The 21543-nt window shown below is 40.0% G+C and overlaps 1 protein-coding gene across 1 annotated transcript in view; it reads left to right on the forward strand.

Moving 5' to 3' along the window:
- Positions 1-21543, forward strand: part of mtrex (Mtr4 exosome RNA helicase) — a 24511-nt gene continuing 2968 nt past the window's right edge. Inside the window, exons 1-23 of the mRNA XM_031317681.1 lie at positions 1-101; positions 488-628; positions 1170-1236; positions 1669-1731; positions 1861-1973; positions 2756-2930; positions 3098-3188; positions 4042-4166; positions 4340-4438; positions 4647-4764; positions 4863-4994; positions 12057-12136; positions 12642-12752; positions 13418-13519; positions 14574-14699; positions 15383-15533; positions 16050-16222; positions 16310-16378; positions 16457-16582; positions 16695-16805; positions 16920-17108; positions 19354-19517; positions 20555-20660. Coding sequence (XP_031173541.1) covers positions 1-101; positions 488-628; positions 1170-1236; positions 1669-1731; positions 1861-1973; positions 2756-2930; positions 3098-3188; positions 4042-4166; positions 4340-4438; positions 4647-4764; positions 4863-4994; positions 12057-12136; positions 12642-12752; positions 13418-13519; positions 14574-14699; positions 15383-15533; positions 16050-16222; positions 16310-16378; positions 16457-16582; positions 16695-16805; positions 16920-17108; positions 19354-19517; positions 20555-20660 — 2733 coding nt within the window. The remainder of the gene's footprint in view (positions 102-487; positions 629-1169; positions 1237-1668; positions 1732-1860; positions 1974-2755; positions 2931-3097; positions 3189-4041; positions 4167-4339; positions 4439-4646; positions 4765-4862; positions 4995-12056; positions 12137-12641; positions 12753-13417; positions 13520-14573; positions 14700-15382; positions 15534-16049; positions 16223-16309; positions 16379-16456; positions 16583-16694; positions 16806-16919; positions 17109-19353; positions 19518-20554; positions 20661-21543) is intronic.

Consider the following 21543-nt stretch of genomic DNA (forward strand, 5'->3'; position numbering starts at 1 on the left):
ATGGCAGACGCCTTTGGAGACGGTTTGTTCAGCGTGTTTGACGATGAACAACAAACTACCACAAGTAAAAAGATACCTGCTTCTCTGACACCAGAAATAGGGTAATCTTTATTTGTTTACGTAGTAATGTTTGGTCTTTAAAATCAGGAGGTTAGCTAGCTAGGTAATCCAGGGAACCTAACGTTAAACTTCACATAATGTCTGCTAGCGTTGTTAGCTCGTTAATGGGACATAAAAAAAACACCTGGCTGGGCTGATAAACGTTAACTGAATTTGTTTTTGTTTTTGTCGTGTTATATAATGTTGAATTATTTTTTGTGAGACCAAAGTTACAAGACTCTCTTGTTGGCTAGCTACTCCCTCCTGTCTATGTGGCTATAAGGTTCATGTGTAACGTTGCATTATATTCAAGAGTGTAGCGTTACAGGCTCAACTAGCTAGCTATCGACAGTTCTGTGTCCTGTATGATTATTTATCTGTTTTCCAGGAAAGTTATAAGTAAAAATGGCACCGACAAAGATGCTGGTCCATCTGCCGCGGTCAAGAGAGAGGCAGACAGTGACGGTGGAGAGGAGATGGTGTTTGGGAAGAAACCTCGACATGAGACAGTCTCTGCTAATGACCTAAAGTAAGATGAATTAGCTACATCTTAACACTGTGTGTCTGTACAGGATGCTTTGGTGCTGTCATGACTATAACTGATGGAGAGTAACTAAGTACAGTCACTTAAGTACAATTCTGAGGTACTTTACTTATTAGTATAGTATTTCCATATTATGCTACTTTATACTTCTATTTTACAACATTATATAAAAAAGAGAAATGATTAGTACTTTTGATACTCTAAAGTATGTATAGATGATATAACTTAAGCAATTTTATTTCAGTAAAATTTGAATGTGGGATTTTGATTTACAACAGAGTATAAAGGACGTGAGTTCACCCTCAACCACCGAAACGTATACAGTCTAATACAACAGCCCTGCAATACATGACCTCATTAAGATTTTACGGTTGTTCAGTTTTTTTCGGAGAGGTGTTGATTCAACTTTATGTAATTTCAAATCAATGACTTTGAGGTTTTTTTTTTTTTTGGTTAAAATACTGGCTTGAGATGCTACAGAATGTTTTAAAGTTGCTGTAGATAACAGGTGTTTTGTTTACTTCAGTCTTGCAGAATTTATGCCCCAAGTGAAGGTGGAGCAAGTTGACACTGTGGAAGGATGCTCACACGAGGTAAGAAGCAAATTAACAGATGGATAACAAAAAAAAGGATAAGTAAGTAAGGTGGAGAACAGCTTTAATATGCCTTCACATAGATTGTGCACATTTTTTGTTTCATCTATATGAACATGTTATTATCTAATGTAAGGTGACCTTGCCTCTTCTGAAAGGCACCATCAAATAAAATGTATTATTATGAATTTCTGGAACTCTACTGGAGGGATGAACATCATTCTTCATATTCCCTCATTTGTTTTGACGATTGTGGTGGAAAGCGCTGTCTAACATGTGATATCACACCAAATTGGCTTTAGATTTGCCTATTGCAAAGACCATAGCATATGATTCACACACTTTTTATTACAAAGATATATCAGTTTTTTTGGTAATTTGTTGTTAAATATCCAAACCCTGATTGTTGAAGTATTTGACTTTCCGTCACAGGTGGCTCTTCCTGCCAGTGATGATTATAAACCCCTGAAACCACGAGTGGGGAAAGCAGCCAAGGTATAATGTGCCTTTAAACCAGGTCTTCTACTTGTGGAATTCATTTAGTTTGTTCAGTGTAGAATGTTATCCAATAACACTACAATTACTATTTTATTTTTGATTTGACATGTCTTGCTTGTCTTGCAGGAGTACCCTTTTGTTCTTGACCCGTTCCAGCGTGAGGCCATCTTATGTATCGACAACAACGAGTCTGTGCTTGTCTCTGCTCACACCTCTGCCGGCAAGACTGTCTGTGCCGAGTGAGTATCTTCAAAACTTGGTTTCAAAAATGAATTGCTTACTGTACTGTTAGGTAGGCTTTGTCTGGAGCTCTACAGTCCTGTACACAGCAGAGACATGACATTGACACATGTCAAGGCACCTGTATAATCACTGTTTTTACTCAAAGATGCAAGATAGAATTGAGTTTGCTGGACTCTGAAGTGCTTTAAAGTTGACATTTCTGAGAAAGTTTTCACAATACAAGTAAAAAGTAGTTCAGTTGAATGTACTCATGTGCTGTTACAAGGGGCATGGGGGTATATGATGATGTTGGAAATGTGATCTGATAGAACGATTAAGTTAAGGAGCACCTTTTAGGCTACAACATGAAGTGCATTATGTCAACGTATACATTAGGGGAACAACAGTATGCCCTCCTCAAAAGTACAAAAAAATATGACCGTCACAGTAAGGAGAGCAAATGTATATTTTTACTTCTTCCAACTATGATCTCATGCAAGTTTAAACAACTACTGTGGCTTTATTAAATGTACTTGTTTTGGTCAACATCTGTATTTAGCTATTAGTGATTGAGTTGGTTCCCTGCTGTTTTGGGAACCTGTGCTCCCAAACAAATGGAGAGGTACTTAAATCTCTGAAGTGCAATGGAGGAATGCATTTTTCTTGGTAGCAAAAGGCCCAGGTTGACAGCAATCATAATGATCTTTTAGGTGAAACATTGGTTTAAATATTTAGATTTACTTTCAGTTGCGTTTTCTTAACTATGGTCATGTCAATCGCTTCTGTCCTCTTCTTGTAGATATGCCATTGCACTGGCCCTTAGAGAGAAGCAGAGAGTGATCTTCACCAGCCCCATCAAAGCCCTCTCCAACCAGAAGTACAGAGAGATGTACGAAGAGTTCCAGGATGTGGGACTGATGACTGGTGATGTCACCATCAACCCCACCGCCTCCTGCCTTGTCATGACAACAGAGGTAAGATGTCTGAAAAATGGGTTGTTATTAGATTTGTCAAATGTCACCTTTATTGGCAGGTGGTGTTTGGAAAGTGTGCTGCAGGTTCAGTGTGTAGCTGGGAGTAGAAGCAGCACTGAGAGGTCGTTCTGACATAACATCGTTCTGATAAACTGCATTTCTCCTAGATCCTGAGGAGCATGCTGTACCGAGGCTCTGAGATCATGAGGGAGGTGGCATGGGTCGTCTTTGATGAGATCCATTACATGAGAGATGCAGGTGAGTACAGAATACAGACGACACAGACACACTGTTGATTAACTGTCCTTCAGTGTGGGTTGGATCATCGGGCCTCATGCAAGAACATATGAACCGATTTATTCTTAGGTAGCACATAAGATAATTTAAGATAGTTTGTCGCATTCACCAATAATCTCTTTACACTTCTTGGGTACGAACTAAATTCACGAGTGGTCCCGGACTGTTGTACAAGTCATGCACAGATAGTGTGCCTTTCTCCAAGGGGCAAAAAACACTAGTATGACCTGAAGGAATTGCTAGTATAATGGCAATTTCTATTGGCATATTTCATATTACAGTTGAGTAGTTGTTAGCAAAGATTTTTTTAGCTGGTTTCTGTCACAGCTCTGCTCTGATGACACATTGTTGGCAGCTGTATTATTCAGGGATGCAAACTCAGCATGCCCCCAGACCCCCCCCCTAGGGGGTTCACATCTTTGTCACCCCTGATGAAATATTCTTTAATGGTTTCGGATCTTTCAATACAACTTCTGATGCTGCTAAACGTGTAATCTTTTTGTCTACTGATTTAGGGATAGAAGCAATATGGTGTGAAATTCTTCTTTTTTGACTTTTTGGTAACATTTTTGTAAATACAATTTGCCCACAAACTAAGTGGTAAATATGGCAATTTTAGGGCCAGTGATTTGCTAATGATCAAATCTCATTAACACACTCCTCGTGAACAAGTGGCATTCATCAGGTTGGAACGAGCAATTTACAAGTTAGTTTGGTATGAGGAAACCTCATAGAAAAAGTAACAAAGGTTTTGGATAAGTACACAAACATGTTTCTGCTTGTAACAAATCCTTCTGCTTTCTGTATATTTCAGAGCGTGGTGTGGTGTGGGAGGAGACCATCATTCTTCTTCCTGACAATGTGCATTACGTCTTCCTGTCAGCCACCATCCCCAATGCCAGGCAGTTTGCTGAGTGGATTTGCCACCTACATAAGCAGGTGGAATTTTATACTCGCATATATTGTAATCATAAGGGTTATGCTACCTCCTCCTGTATGTAATATGAGATGGTGATACTTATCTGTCTATATGTAAGGATCAGGATAGTACTTGTGTTTTTTTTCCATTGTATTACATAATTAATGAAGTGTTTCTGTCATGTCTCCTGTAGCCATGCCATGTAGTCTACACAGACTACCGTCCCACTCCGCTGCAACACTACATCTTCCCTTCAGGGGGCGATGGACTCCACCTAGTTGTTGATGAGAATGTAAGGACACCTTCAAACTGAGTTATGAAAGAGAGTTGGCTAATTAATCCTATACAAGTCAGACTAGACACAGACAGGATGTGTCGGCTCTCATATTAGCTCAAGATGACAGTTTCTCTGTCTCCTAATTTTGGAAGCATCCATCGGGACCAGTCGATGCATCCCATAGATAATACATAACGTCTGACTGTGTTTTGCTTCTCTTCAGGGAGACTTCAGAGAGGATAATTTCAACACGGCTATGCAGGTGCTGAGAGACGCAGGGGATTCTGGGGGCAGTGGAGGGGGCAAGTGGGACCCGAGAGGACGGAAAGGAGGCACTAGAGGTGTGTGTGTGTGTGTGTGTGTGTGTGTGTGTGTGTGTGTCCTGTTCTGTTTGTTCTGTCTGTAATTTAATTTTTACTCGTGCATATGATTTCCTTAGGTCCATCCAGCGTGTTCAAGATAGTGAAGATGATCATGGAGAGGAACTTCCAGCCTGTTATCATTTTCAGCTTCAGCAAGAAAGAATGTGAGGCCTATGCTCTACAGGTAGCCAAACTGGACTTTAATAGAGGTATGTGTATTTATGCTGCCATTCAACATACTGAGCAGGGCTATCAAAATTTGAATGTTCCTTCTAAAAAAAAAAAAAAAAGTACTCATATTTGAATATCTGTTTTTGCACACCATGTTCACAAGAGGGCAAACCAATTCAACGGGAGACATAACAACTTGTATAGGTACATTTATTTTAACATAAACATGTATTTTAAATGATCTACATACCCACACATTACCAAATAAACATATATAAAATAACGTCCTATACCGTTAAACTTAATTTAAAGACTGTACACCCCTATGTCTCCCTAGAGCGTGCAGGAGGCAGGACATGACGTGGATTACACTGCGGTCAGATAGCTGGTTCGTAATTTGGTCATAAACAACCAAGTCTCCTGCTGTTCCTGCGATTTTAGCATCGGCCCCTACCTGCCACTCTAAACCTACGCTTGGCCTGTCACTGTAGAGATTTACAATATGAGTGGTTATTTAGCAAGTCAAGAATGACTTGGCACTATGTAATACTTCTGCAAGCACTTTTTTAGTTTTAAGTATATTCATTAGTCCTAGTGGTTTTGTGACGTGTGTACAGTTCGTTTATGTCAGACCCTTGAACAGTAGATTAATGGTAGGTTACGTGTTTTTGGCATGAGATCATAACCATTTTCTTCTTTTGGCTAAACCGAGTGAGGGCATATTGCATGTGAAGCTGATTAAACATGATGTATATCAACAATTTCTGTGTTTACAAGGCACTGATTGGACTCTAATAATGTTGAAATATTTTCCAGATGTGACAATGCACATGAGTTGAGTTGTTGACAATCTTGATTCGTAATCCACTAACTTCATGAATTTACGTTTCATAATCTAATGATATTTTCTAGAGCTGCAACAATAAGTCGATCAATTGTTTAGTGGATCAACAGACAATAAATCGGCAACTATTTTGATAATCCAATAAGCGTTTTAGACCTTTTTTAAGAGACAAAAAGACATTTGACACCATGGGCTTAGGGATATAATAATCCTAGCTGTTTATTCGCCAGTAGTAAGTGATCAAATGTCAGCTTGACATTATGTACCTCTTATAAGCTGAATGAAACTACATTGTTTAATCGTCGACTGTTCAGATATAAATAGGGATGTCCCGATCAGGTTTTTTTGCCCTCGAGTCCGAGTCATTTGATTTTGAGTATCTACCGATACCAAGTCCCGATCCGATACTTCTATAATAATTCAACTTTATAATACCTCCAGACCGCAGACATACTCGCGCTTTCCGCTTCAAGCTGCTTCCGTGTTCTACTTTTCCGGCATTTAACCAATAGCGTCTCTGCAACAAAGTGATGTCATGCCACATGCGTTGCTGTTTCTGTGTGAAGTCAAAAGGGTCTAACTCTGTGCCACCGCATAACTATAGATGTGTTAAAAAATAATGAGAATATATATACATGTATATCCGAGTCCTGATCGGGAGGTAACGTCCGATTCCGATCGAGTCTGAAACCACGTGATTGGGCCCGATTTCCGATCATGTGATCGGATCTGGACATCCCTAGATATAAAGTCACACTATCAGCACATTTAACAATGATCATATTCGTGGTTAGATTCAGAGTTGGTAAGCATATTGTCTTTGCACCCTAAAATGCCAAAGAAAATTGCTGTGAGCATTAGGGAGGGAGTTGGAATTGGGCAAGCGAAACCGCTCACCAAAATGCTAAATTGTTGGCAAGTGGGAGCTGAGTGAATCCTCCCCACTGAGTGAGTGCCATGAATATGGCTTATTGTGGCTGCACAGCTGGTGCTGTTTGGTCCAGTGAAAAAGTGAAGTTGCTTCATGAGGACAAATCTCTGTATGATGGGAGACAATCCAGCAGTAGGTTGAGCTTGGCTCATATCCACCTGCTTCAGCCTTTTTCAGTGAGATAAAACATGCTTGTGAAGTCTTACTTGGGAAACATTTTCCTCCCTCAGCTTGGTTTGTTTTCCCTGCATTGTGACATTTTTCAAAATGAGGGTTTTTGTTTTAATGCTGAGCTCTTCCAACACTGAAAGCCTTGCAGCCAACATTTCATTAATATTAAATTTTATATATATATATATATACATACATACATACATACATACATACATACACACATATATATATATATATATATATATATATATATATATATATATATATATATATATATATATATATATATATATATACACACACACACACACACACACACACACACACACACACACACACACACACACACACACACTGAGGAAAATAAGTATTTGAACACCCTGCTATTTTGCAAGTTCTCCCACTTAGAAATCATGGAGGGGTCTGAAATTGTCATCGTAGGTGCATGTCCACTGTGTGAGACATAATCTAAAAAAAAAAATCCAGAAATCACTATGTGATTTTTTAACTATTTATTTGTATGATACAGCTGCTAATAAGTATTTGAACACCTGTCTATCAGCTAGAATTCTGACCCTCAAAGACCTGTTAGTCTGCCTTTAAAATGTCCACCTCCACTCCATTTATTATCCTAAATTCGATGCACCTGTTTGAGGTCGTTAGCTGCATAAAGACACCTGTCCACCCCATACAATCAGTAAGAATCCAACTACTAACATGGCCACTAGAGACAAAATTGTACACCTCCACAAGGCTGGAAAGGGCTACGGGGAAATTGCCAAGCAGCTTGGTGAAAAAAGGTCCACTGTTGGAGCAATCATTAGAAAATGGAAGAAGCTAAACATGACTGTCAATCTCCCTTGGACTGGGGCTCCATGCAAGATCTCACCTCGTGGGGTCTCAATGATCCTAAGAAAGGTGAGAAATCAGCCCAGAACTACACGGGAGGAGCTGGTCAATGACCTGAAAAGAGCTGGGACCACCGTTTCCAAGGTTACTGTTGGTAATACACTAAGACGTCATGGTTTGAAATCATGCATGGCACGGAAGGTTCCCCTGCTTAAACCAGCACATGTCAAGGCCCGTCTTAAGTTTGCCAATGACCATTTGGATGATCCAGAGGAGTCATGGGAGAAAGTCATGTGGTCAGATGAGACCAAAATAGAACTTTTTGGTCATAATTCCACTAACCATGTTTCGAGTAAGAAGAATGATGAGTACCATCCCTACTGTGAAGCATGGGGGTGGTAGCATCATGCTTTGGGGGTGTTTTTCTGCACATGGGACAGGGCGACTGCACTGTATTAAGGAGAGGATGACCGGGGCCATGTATTGCGAGATTTTGGGGAACAACCTCCTTCCCTCAGTTAGAGCATTGAAGATGGGTCGAGGCTGGGTCTTCCATGACAATGACCCAAAGCACACAGCCAGGATAACCAAGGAGTGGCTCTGTAAGAAGCATATCAAGGTTCTGGCGTGGCCTAGCCAGTCTCCAGACCTAAACCCAATAGAGAATCTTTGGAGGGAGCTCAAACTCCGTGTTTCTCAGCGACAGCCCAGAAACCTGACTGATCTAGAGAAGATCTGTGTGGAGGAGTGGGCCAAAATCCCTCCTGCAGTGTGTGCAAACCTGGTGAAAAACTACAGGAAACGTTTGACCTCTGTAATTGCAAACAAAGGCTACTGTACCAAATATTAACATTGATTTTCTCAGGTGTTAAAATACTTATTTGCAGCTGTATCATACAAATAAATAGTTAAAAAATCATACATTGTGATTTCTGGATTTTTTTTTTTTTTAGATTATGTCTCTCACAGTGGACATGCACCTACGATGACGATTTCAGATCCCTCCATGATTTCTAAGTGGGAGAACTTGCAAAATAGCAGGGTGTTCAAATACTTTTCCTCACTGTATGTATGTGTATATATATATATATATATATATATATATATATATATATAGAAAAAAAATAATAGAAAAACTCTATCTCACTGAGATAATTTCTCATTTCCGCCAGTTTCATGTGTTTCAAGAATTTTCTTTAACAGACTGATTTTCTTAAAAAATGAGGCAGATGGTATCCAGTAATAGCAGTCAGATAATTTCATTAGACTGAAGAAAATTTCACTTGATTGAGGAAAATTGTTTAAATAATTCGATTTGTAAAGGAGTCCATTATTCTATCGACATGTTTAGTAGTTTAAAGACAAATGAGCTGTCATGACAATGGGATTGTTTTTGTTTTTTTAATGGCTGCCGAAATCATTACTTAACCATTTGCAGTTTCTTTCTTTATGTCATTTAGAAACTCATAGGGACCAATTCTCTCTAGCAAACAGTTGAGAAGCCAGATTGTTCAACCAGCACATTTGTAGGCAGGTTGTTGGTGTTATGGAGTAGCCTACCTCTGTTTGTGTGCGTAGGTGGGTTATAATGAGGAGAGAGAGCGACATGGCTGTCCTGGTTTCTCTCATTGTCAACCAGCTACTCACCTCACATTCCCTCTCTACTTTTTCCTTCCTTCCATATATTCTTCTCAGTCTGTTTTTATGAACACTAAACACAGAGTCCCCGCTCTCTTTCTCTTCCTACTCTATGCTGTGACACATAGTTTCTGGGCAGTGTTTGTGGAATGGCAGATCTGTGTTGGAGTCAGGGGACCGGCTGGTGCCGAAACACAAACCAACTGACCGAGTGCAGGACTGCAGCGTCAAACAGACAAGTTTTGGTCAGATCGTGCAAAGACGGGGACATAGAGCCAGATTGTGTTGTTTGGATGCTGTCCTGCAGTGGTAGTTTTGTACAGCAGCCTTACAGTTGTTTGTCACGTATGGAAAGAGCCTTAGGTTGATGAAGTCTGTCCAACCAGCAGTTGGGTCCAGAGTCAAATATTTCAGCAATTACTAGTCACATAGTTGTGAATTTGGTTTTGATATTCATGCTGCACAGAGGATAATGTGTTGACTTAAAGGAGAACTCCAGCGGTATTACACTTTCATAAAGTTGGGTGACTTGCAAAAGACAGATTTAAAAAAGAATGGTGAAAAATGATGTAGCAGTCGTTGAGATACTTCTTCCATTAGACCCTCCTGACTTGTGTATAACCATGTCTTTCAAACTTGACATCCCCAGTTTGCAATGCAGGGTTTTTGCCAAAGCTTGAGGGCTGCAAATGTGTAACCGAAGACATTATATTATACGACCAGGCTTTGGCCAACGTAAACCTTTTCAAACCGGTTTGATATTAAAGGGGAACTATGCAGTTTTTTTTTTAGCTTAATTTACTTTAACTGAACAGCTTCGGAATCATTGGAATGGTTATGACTTTTTTCGAGTTGAATGGTGGTCGTCTCACTCCCCCCTAGCACCTGTGAGCTGAAAAACCACCCTTGCAACTTTTGGGCCGGCGAGTCGCCAGGTAGCGATGGAGTTTTTCACACTATTTGTCATGGCTGAGTCGGCAAAAAAGTAGCAGAAAGCTAGGAAAGCATTGTTGGAGGAACAGAGAAAGAGGAAACTGCAGACTGACCGAGCGAGGAGTCAGACACAAGTAAACATCGGAGCTGCCAAATATCTATTCCGAAGCTGTAGGGGGAGCTCTATAGAGAAACCTGCGAGCAAAAAGCGAGACTGGACAGGTATACCGAATCTTACCGCTAGGTGTCGTGCTAGACTCAGCTGCTCTTAAGTGCGACTGATCAGATCCCATAATGAGAGTGTAGTGAGTACAGTCCACTTGGTGGCGCAATGAACCTCTGCAATGTTTGTTTTTTACGGTCTATGGTGTTCACGTCTTTTTACAGTCAAACTAGTTTAGTCTGGTACATGTGATCGGTGAAACCGGAAATCGACCCAACTCTGTATACAACTGTTACTAGTACAACTAGTAAACTGATCTTCATGTGTATAACCTCTCACCAGATTGCCATGAAGTTTGCTGTGAATAGAAGTATCTTTATGTTTTTGGTGACCCTTTGTCCTTTCTTTTACCATCATCACCTTGACAAAAAGGGCAGATTGCCATGGAATTTTCCGAGTACAATCACGCTCCTCAGAGGTTGAACACTACTTTTCGGATGTTCTTTGATATTCCCTTTGGTCCCACCCTCAGGGCAAACTTCTGGCTTGCTGATAGAATGGCTCTAGAGTGCATGACAGTGTATTTGCAGCCTCTAGGGGCTGCAAGTGGAGCTTTATTAGACTCGTAGTCCTTAAAACATCTATATGAAAACCCTGCTCCCTCTGTGTGATATAATGTAAATGTTTTGACTGTTAACATTTTTTTATCAGACTGTTTTACTGGAGCCATGGATTTAGCTTGGGCTTAACTCGCTTTTTACGTTGGTCCCAGTGTGTGTTTGTCTGTGGTATTTCTTTGTTTTTAAACCACTAAAATAAGTCCTGTTGACACTGAAGTCATTTGACTTTAAAAATAAATGCTGGGCCATCATACTTTGTGGAAGTCCAAGTTTCTGACTAACACAGGCTCATAAGACGAAGGGTTCCAAGAATGGTTTAATGAATAAAGAAAGACCTGTGACTAAGTTTCCACATGGACACATATCCACAGAGATAGCCAACCAGCCACAGTAAACAACATTATGTGATTAGCTTAATAATAAGACACTGGTGGTGGTGGTGGCACTGTGGTACATTCATATACGACGGATTACAATAATAAAGTGTTGGTTTAACATGTGGCAGCATTCAATCACTTTCCAGACATTGGTTGTTTTTGTAATAAAACTTCAGTCTTCAATTGAACAATATAAATATTTTTAAATGTTTTGAAAAACTGAATAAGAAATTCTACAAAACATTAATTAGAGAAACTGTTTTGTTGAAACATGGCTGCAAAATCTGATAAAATCTAGAGTTAACGCAGACTTGAAGCATTTGTTTGCTTAATCCCTGGGTGGTTAAACTTTCTCTGCAAGCAATTCTCTAAAAACAGTTCTCCCTTTTATTCCACATTAACCACACACGCCAAGGGAAATTATATTTGAAACAACATTTTGAAATTCTGTGTGTGTGGTAATTGAGACACACAGGTTCAGGATGTAAGAAATGGCTGTGTGCTAATATTTAGAACGCTTTCTGACGAGATATGACAAGATGTTAAGAAATGCATCGTTTGTTTGTTCCAGATGATGAGAAACGTCTGGTGGAGGAAGTCTTCAACAACGCAGTGGACTGTCTTTCTGACGAAGACAAGAAACTCCCCCAGGTGAGGACTGAACTCGCGCTCTTTCCCCACAACTTGTGTAATGTTTTTATTACCATCCACGTTGCTCTTACTCCTGTTTCTAAACCCAGCGCTGCCACCTTGTAAAAGCCCAGCAAAAAAGCCCTCAGCTTGACCTTTAGAATCATTTTCTGCTAAGAGAAGACAGTTAAACTGCCTTAATGTAAATAGCTGCACATATAATGTCAACATGGGCTCCAACACTGTGCTCCTTTTATTCTACCCTGCTGAGCTGAGTCACATTATAAAAACCAGCCGTGTTGAGGTAACAGCTGTTAGTGGGTAAACCGCTACGGCAAGAGCAACGGCAGAGCCAACCCAACATCACACTTTTCCACTATGAGGGTTATATGCTTTTTCATTCACTATTTCATTGCTGCTGATGGGTGTGATCCTATGAGCCAACTGGTGAATTCGCACTGTCACTAAACCTTTGATAATCAAATGCAACACTAATCGGCCTATCAACGGTCTCTGCATTCTTAAGGTGGAGCATGTGCTGCCGTTGTTGAAGAGGGGGATAGGAATCCATCATGGAGGCCTGCTGCCCATCCTGAAAGAGACTATAGAGATCCTTTTCTCTGAAGGCCTGATCAAGGTACGCCTGTCTCTGCCTCAAGAAGCTCATCAAAACACATTTAAACAAATATGATTCATCCCTCAGCAGAGTTAATGCAATTACTTGATTTGTAAAGATGATCAAGGAATGTTTACCTTACTTTATCACAAACGTAGTTTTATTATGCTTGAATTTAAACATTGTGTACATACATAATAAAAAAAACTCTCTCAACTCTAGTAAGTTGTAATGTTGAGAATTGATACAAAACTCCAAAAATAAAGGTGTCAGTGTTTTTACCACTGTTAGTGCTGTGGAGCAGTGTTTTTGTAGAGTTTTGATTAAAAGCCTTTATTAGTTATATGGCTTGTAAGTCCTCAGAGGCTTGTAACCATGCATAAGCACCTAAAGTTCTTTGAGACTTCGGAAGAGTTCCTTTTTCTTTAAGAGCAGCAGCTTTTGTTTAAGCGCGTCCCAAAGTTTACCCATTGAGTACACGGTTATCTTTTTGGACTATAGAAATCGCCTTTCCAGATGTTTTATGGAGAACAAAACGCATTTAACATGTTTATTAGATACACAAAGTCATCTGGTAAGAAACACTGAATGCAAACATAAATTTGTTTGTTTACAAGAAAACTCCACAGGACACCTTTTTAAGATGGATTAATGAAGTCATCATAATGCTGGCTTTCTCATTTCAGGCCCTGTTTGCTACAGAGACATTTGCCATGGGCATCAACATGCCGGCTCGCACTGTGCTCTTCACCAGCGCACGCAAATTTGATGGCAAGAATCACCGCTTTGTAAGAGCACACACAACGCACACAGTTAATGTCACATAAGTCAATAAAAATTCTCGTCAAGAGGAAATTCTCATATAAAGTTTTGGGATTTTTTACCCCTCATCCTACATTACATGCAACATCCTAACAAGTAAGTTATTTTGTGGAGCTGTAATTTCCATAGATGTGGTTTTGGCACACATAACCAGGAAGTTGAGCCCAAAAAGTGTAGTTTATGTAAACTAGGCATCCATCCTTGGAAAAGTTTCTCTGTCTTTTGAGGGGAGCTGCGAGGCTATTCTCCCTCTTACTGTGGTCTTCAATGAGTAGCCACTAGAATAGTAAGACTTCATAAACTGTGCGATCTCTTTACAACAACTGCTCTGGCCTGTGTGCAGTGTGGAGTTGTTACAGTGTGTTGCTCTGAGGCCTTTATAAGGTCTTCAAGTCCTGCAGCTTGCACTGCCACATAAACAGCCACGTATTGTTTATATGAGCTGGGGGCTGTGTGTGTGTGTGGAGCTGCCGTCTCTTAGAAGCACCCTTCATCCTCACTTCATACACATGGATTTCCAGCTCACATACACAAAGGCTTGACGAGAATGTGAGAGAGAAGGAAACTGCTCTCCAAGAGGTTCATCAGGAACATCTGGTGCCTCTGATGTTGCCAAAGCTCCACGCAGGCACTTACACATTCAATTACACATGACTCTCATTCCTGAAACGCACTGTGTTTCAAATCAAGAGCTGATTCCATGACATCAGATCATTTCGACACAAAAATAATCTTATCAGTCTTTTTTTTTTTTTTGTGCATTTTTATTGCTCAAAGACCAGTAGATATGTGGAGTTTAATCAGAACCATTTGTGATGCACAGATAGTCCCCAGAGGTTTATGGAAAACTGGTTCAGTCTCTTCCTCACGATCACCTAGTTTTTATGTTACTGTTGCAGATACTTGGCTAGGTACTACACAATATACATACACAAATAGACATAATATTACAGGTACAAAGAAGCATTCATTAACTAATGTCGCTTTTCTTAATGTCTTGTGTGTTTTCATGTGGTCTAGATTACATCAGGTGAGTACATCCAGATGTCCGGGCGAGCCGGTAGGAGAGGAATGGACGACAGGGGAATTGTTATTTTCATGGTGGACGAGAAGATGAGTCCAGCTGTGGGCAAACAGCTACTGAAGGTGCAGTGAATATGGCCGCTACCTACGCTGCTTTTTACATACAAGTTGAGGTTATTCTTCTGAATGCAATTGCTAGTCATCAATCCCCTATTTGCAAGCCTCTTCAGTGCTGTCTACACATTCTTCTGTAACAAGAATAGTCCAACTATCCCATCAATGAAACATATTACCCTGCTGTCTCTCGTTGTGTGAACAGTTGAATGGAAATTGCAAGAAGTGACTCTTAAGTTGTTCTCTTTGTGGACCATCAGGCCATTTGGTGCTCCGTCAAAAAGTCTATTACACACAGTCACAGGGAAGCCAGAGTCTCTCCGTCTTGTCTTTGATTTGACACATTTATAGCTGCCATAAATATGTAGCTGCATAGCCTTTGAAAGAGGTTGTGTTAATGTAAAACTGTTTGTTGGCTCTGTCACAGTGCTTAATCCCCATGGTGTCTTGGAGAAGCTCTTGTTCATATCTGGGTTTCTGGAGGTTGTGATTGCAAAATCTCTCTGTGTTTAATTTGGGGGAAATGACTTCAGTTTTCATTTCATTTAGACCTCATACCTTCTTGCCATTTTTAGTAAAATGCTAACATTATCAAAACGCATAATTAACCACAGTTGTATATTATTATAATGAAAGCATTTCTTTTTTTTTGTTTATTTTTAATGCCGTCTGTTTTTTATTGTGCTGTGCAGGGCTCAGCTGACCCTTTGAACAGTGCCTTCCACCTGACCTACAACATGGTGCTCAACCTGCTGCGTGTGGAGGAGATCAACCCAGAGTACATGCTGGAGAAGTCTTTCTACCAGTTCCAACACTACAGGGCTTTGCCTGGTGTTGTGGAGAGTAAGCATTTTTCATATTTACTACGGCACACTCCGGGCTGGATGAGTAAATAACCTGTAGAGAAACTCTTCTCTAATACAGATTCTACTAATACAGTGATATCTGTATACTTGATTAGTACATACTTCAGATTTCTCTGATTTGTGCAGAGGTAAAAAGCTGTCAAAGGTTAATCTTACTTGACAGCTTTAGAGGTTGTATATCTTTTTTTTTTGTCTTATTTAGAAATGGCAAACAATTCTGTTTGATGAGGTGTGCTAAATACTTAAACAAACACAGTTTTGACTGTTGTGTGTGACTTCATGCTGTCACTGATACCATAACTATGACATCGTTCATTAATAAGTGTCTGGTATTAATTATTTTCCATGTCAAGAGGTCAATGTGCAGAAAGCCATCAAGAAATGTATTTTACTGAAAGATTCTAAAATATAATTTCCTCTCCTGCAGTGGCCTACTTCTACTTTGAACTTGAATCATATGCTGATTTTTTTTTTTTTTTTTTTTTCTGTGCAGAAATTAAGAATTATGAGGAGCAGTACCACAGCATTGAGATTCCCAATGAAGAGGGCGTGGTCACTTACTTTAAAATCAGACAGCAGCTGGCCAAACTGGGTAAAGAGATACAAGAGTTCACCCACAAACCCAAATACTGCTTGCCCTTCTTGCAGCCTGGACGACTTGTCAAGGTAGAGCTTCACACACTCACAGTTTGATGACAGAACAATAATTATTAATTTCAAAATATTATTGAATTTATTTTTTTTACCATACAGGTAAAAAATGAAGATGCTGACTTTGGCTGGGGAGTTGTTGTAAACTTTTGTAAGAAGTCCAACGTGAAGGTAAGTTGGTGTCATGGTGTCACATGTATGTGAGTCAATTTACATGTGGCTGTGACTAATGCGCTTTTTCCCATTTAGACCAGTGCAGACTCTGAGCCGCTGTATGTGGTGGAGGTTTTGGTCCATTGTAGTAAGGACAGTGTAAAAGATGCTGCGACTGAGGCTGCTAAACCTGCTGCTCCAGGGGAGACTGGCGAAATGCAGGTAGGTGCAACAATCGCACAAAACACACACTTGCACATTACATACACAAATATGACTACATATCTCTGTAGTCAGGGTGAGTCTAACTCTAACCTTTTTTGTTTTTGTCCAGGTGGTCCCAGTGATGCTCCATCTCCTGACTTCCATCAGCTCTGTTCGCCTTTACATCCCCAAAGACCTGAGGCCCTTTGACAACAGACAGCTCATGCTCAAGTCTATACAGGTCCAAAATGCAGCTATGTTGAAACAAAGATAATGAAACTGGTAGAACTCAACTGAAATTATTATGTAAATTGTTGCTCTTTCTTTTCCTTGCCTCCAAACATTTTGTCTGCAGGAGGTACAGAAACGTTTCCCAGATGGCGTTCCTCTGCTCGATCCCATAGATGACATGGGCATCAAAGACCCTGCACTGAAGAAAGTTATTCAGAAAGTGGAGGCCTTTGAGCACCGCATGTACTCCCACCCCATGCACAGTGACCCCAACTTGGAATCTGTGTATTCCCTCTGTGAGAAGAAAGCTCTGGTGAGAAACGGTTTGTGTCTTTCAGTTTGTGGAATTGAAAGCCATAGAAAACCCTGCTAAATGTCAAACCTTACTGAAACCATATAACGACAGAGTACACACAGTTGTTTTTTTACTATTGAAATATATTAACTACTTTTATCTTTTTTATCTACAGTACATTGGCTACCTTTTGTTAGATCACAGTTCATGACCTTCCATTGTCTTTTCCTGCCAGACACGTTGGCTTTGGCCATATATACTCATACAGACAAACACAGGAAGAAAGCAAGGACATTACTCCTACAGGGCCTCACCCTCAGTTATAGGTCAGATAACAGAAAACCTCTTCGTCAGATCACATGAGCGAGGGAAAGAACATTCTTTTTGAAACTCATACCTGCAATTAAAGAGAAACAAAAAGTGTACAGGGTCTCTTGCACAAATGTTCTCTGCGCCTGTATAACATCATGAGCAAAGTAACTAAATGCTATATGCAAGCCATTTTGGACTCAACAGTGCACTGTAGCAATGCAAGCTTAACAGCAGCCCTGCTATGCACGTGTCTCGACACAATTCTCTTCTACCTATCAGATTTATTCATAAAAATGAAGTCAAACATTAGCTCTAAAACTTAAAAATACAAATGCATTCAGGTTTAACTTGTTAAAAGTAGCTGCATGTCACATATATAGCAATAAGAGTATAAGTTTACAGCCATGCTTGTGGCTTTGATGTTATACTTAGGCACAGCTGTGCTTTGAGCTAGATGCTTATGCTAGCATTGCAACACGCTCACAATAACAATGCTAACATGCTGATGTTTAGCAGCAGGTGAAATGTTAAGCATGTTCACCATCTTAAATTAGTGTTAGCATACTAACATTTGATAATTAGCACAAAGTCCAATGGGCAGGATGGGAATGTCATTAGCTTTGCAGGTTTTTGCCTGTACAAGATTTCGTGGTTATTCATTAAGTAGTTGTGCAGATAATTCAGTCTGGACCCAAAGTTGTGGACCGACCAACAGGCAGACATCGCAATCCATTGAGTCGTGCTGCTAGCTTTGCAAAAAAAATGGAGCAAAGAAAATGCGTATCTTCAGGGAAAGGTCCAGAGCAAAAATAAGTAAAGCTAGTGGAAAGGCAACACATACAATTTGTAAAATAAAACAGTGGCTACACTTTCTGTTGGAACACAGAACATTCCCTTTTACAGGAAAGCATATTAATTAAACTTTAGAACACACAGCCCTATAATAATATATTGGCAACACTTTAGGAATCTTAGAAAAAAATAGGGATTATTATGCCAGAGGTGTTAACATGTACCTTTTTAAAAATAAAATTCTAAACCTAATCCACATACGCAGATATGATGACCTGTTCCATAATTTAGCACAACAACATGCACATTATTTCATCTGTGTGCTCTGCTTAACAGAAAGATCTGTTCAGTTTATGTTGGTGAAGTTAAAAAGGCACAGTGTGATAGATGCAAAACTCCCAGATTGGGTGGGGGGGGAGAAGCAAACCAGACCATGTTTGACAATCTGCATAAACATTTACATCCCTCTGTGGCCTTGTGTGTGTTGTTAAATGATAGGGTACAGTACAGTTTAAACTGGATTACCTTATGTTGGATTGGCAGAGTCTCTGCAGCTAATCCTCGATCTCATTTGTGCAGCTGACCTCTGCTTTGGCCTTCACAGTACTAATTTGATTTTGACATGACTAAAGCTAGAACAGTATTCCCTTTTTATGCTTGTTTTTTTTGTGGTGTTTGATGCTTTTTCAGCATTCGCTACAGGGAGCAAAAGCACCATAAAGTCTAAACTTTCCACCTTGTATGATAGATTTTTTTCACTATCTCACTTACAGCCACCAGTTAATAGAATCTAGGCTATAACTCCTCTGAATTGTTTGAGTAATAATAAACCATGCTGGTGAAATGCCTTTGTGCATGTGTTGGCTTCTTTGGCTCTGAGGTGTGTTGTAATCTTGAGGGGTAAAGGTTAAAGTGGATAATGGACATCATTGAGGACAGATAAGCAAGTAGAAGAACATCTGTTTGCAGATAACTACAATGTTTCCACTCCTTCACTATGATAGATCTAGTGTTTTAAATGATCTCATGCACAAAATGGCTGGTAGTATCACAGTGCTTTTAATAATTCTGAAGTGTTTTCTGGAAACCCTGGGTGAGCTTCTTCAACTTTACATTAGGTAAAGACTTAACTGTGTGTGTGTGTGTGTGTGTGTTTCAGATCGCAGCAGACGTACGAACGGCCAAGCGAGAGCTGAAGAAAGCTCGGACCGTCCTGCAGATGGACAAGCTGAAGTGCAGGAAGAGAGTTCTGCGACGCCTCGGCTTCGCCAGTCCGTCTGATGTCATCGAGATGAAAGGACGGGTGGCCTGTGAAATTAGCAGGTAGGGAAGGACGGAGCACACACCCAGCACACAATTTGCATTTGTTTTTGTTTGCTGATAAAGTGTGGTTTCTGAAATAATGGGTAAACTTTTTTTAAGCCAGTTGACTCAGCAGTCATTTTAGCCTACAGTCAAATTCTGCAGCTCTGTTTTATGACACAGGCTTTGGGGGAAAAATAACCTCAGTCAATTAGGGCTGCACAATATATTGTTTTATTTTATCGTCATCACCGTATCAACTGGCGCAATATACACATCGCGAAAGACTGCGACATATCGTGAAAGATTTTTTTTTCTGTGTTAATTGAACAAAAATATCAACCGCACTTTATAATGTAACTCATTCTTTTTTTAATGGTGCCTTTTATATTTAATTCAATGTTCAATTTGTTCAATGAAAGATTGTTGGAAATAATTTCCTTTCATTAGTTTTAAAATTAACAACTAATCTGTTGTATTTTAGCAGAATACTGAAAGCATCAGAACTGAGTACACTTTAATATCTGTTCATTTATCGCAAGTAATATAGTTATCGCGATATTCAACAACGTTATCGCATATAGCATATTTCCCTCATATCGTGCAGTCCCAATCCACATACAGCTTCTGTCTGAATGTGAAACCGCTACCTGGATAAGCTAATTAACAAAACACGAGGATTTGATAGTAATGGAGATTTAGGAAAGTCAATTTGATTTCATGGAGCAGAGGTTTGTAGCTTATACTTAATGTTTCTTACCCCAAAGTCTCAGTTTGTTGTTTGAGCAACTGATAACGGCACAGGACAGAGTTTTCCCCCATATAACAACTTCTACAGGATCTGCTGGGCAGATTTCTTCATAGAATCTCATAACAAGTAAAATCCTTTACATACATTACGATGTTATACGCAGGTTTATAAGTGAGGTTCCACTGCATTAATGATGGCTTTTCTACTGCTCTCACTTATCCTTACTTACTCCAACACCCACAACACATTTGAGATGTATCCGCTCATTTTGATAAAGTAATAAAATATCATCTGATAACTGTTCCAGTGCTGACGAGCTCCTGCTGACGGAGATGGTGTTCAACGGTCTCTTCAACGATCTGACGGCCGAACAAGCCACCGCCCTGCTGTCCTGCTTTGTCTTCCAGGAGAATGTACGAACAAACGCACACAAACACATATCAATCCTCTAATTGTCCATACAGACAGATATTCAGCCCGAGATAAACAGCTGATTCCCAATCCCACACATTCAAGCTCCAGTCGCATTCTTGGCCTCTTCCCCTGCACGGCAACCAAAACAGAAACCTGAGGTTGATGTGTGTTTGTCTTTCCTAATGACGCCCGTTCTCTCAATGAGGCAACCCAGTGTCAGACGGTTTAACAAACCTTTTCTTTGGCTCTACATCAGCATAGTCCTCAAAGCAACAGAACCCATTTCTGTCGAAAGAGGGGTCTGTCTGAGTGACTGACAAGCAGCAGTTGTGTTTGTTCTCCACTTGAGACAGATAAATGTAGACTGTGTTTTATTTGTAAGTGTATTTGATTAGGACAATGCACATTAATCAACATTTCTATAAATGCGCCAGTGTTAGCCAGTCGGCTAATTTTCAACTGTAGTCCTAATTACCTAGCATGCATGTCTTTATGGTGGGAAGAAACTGGAGCACCCGGAGGAAACCCACGCAAACACGGGGAGAACATGCAAACTCCACACAGAAAGGCCCGAACAACCTGGATTCAAACCCAGATCCTTCTAGCTGTGAGGCAGAAGTGCTAACCACTGAGCCACCGTGCCTATTTAGGCAGCGTGCACATTAAAGTGAATTGTTTTGTCACCAAAGACAAGCAGGATCAAAAGTTTTAATCCTCATTCCTCCTCCTTCTCATTTTAATGTGAAAAAATATATCTAGGCAAAGGGAGAGTTTTGCCTGAAGGAGAGTGGATCAGTTTGTTCTATCTATAGTCTGTTTAAATGGCAACATATTGAGTTTGAAATACAGATTACAAAACAAATGTTTGAAGTTTGCTATCAC

Source organism: Sander lucioperca, chromosome 14, assembly GCF_008315115.2.
Source record: "Sander lucioperca isolate FBNREF2018 chromosome 14, SLUC_FBN_1.2, whole genome shotgun sequence".
Taxonomy (NCBI): domain Eukaryota; kingdom Metazoa; phylum Chordata; class Actinopteri; order Perciformes; family Percidae; genus Sander; species Sander lucioperca.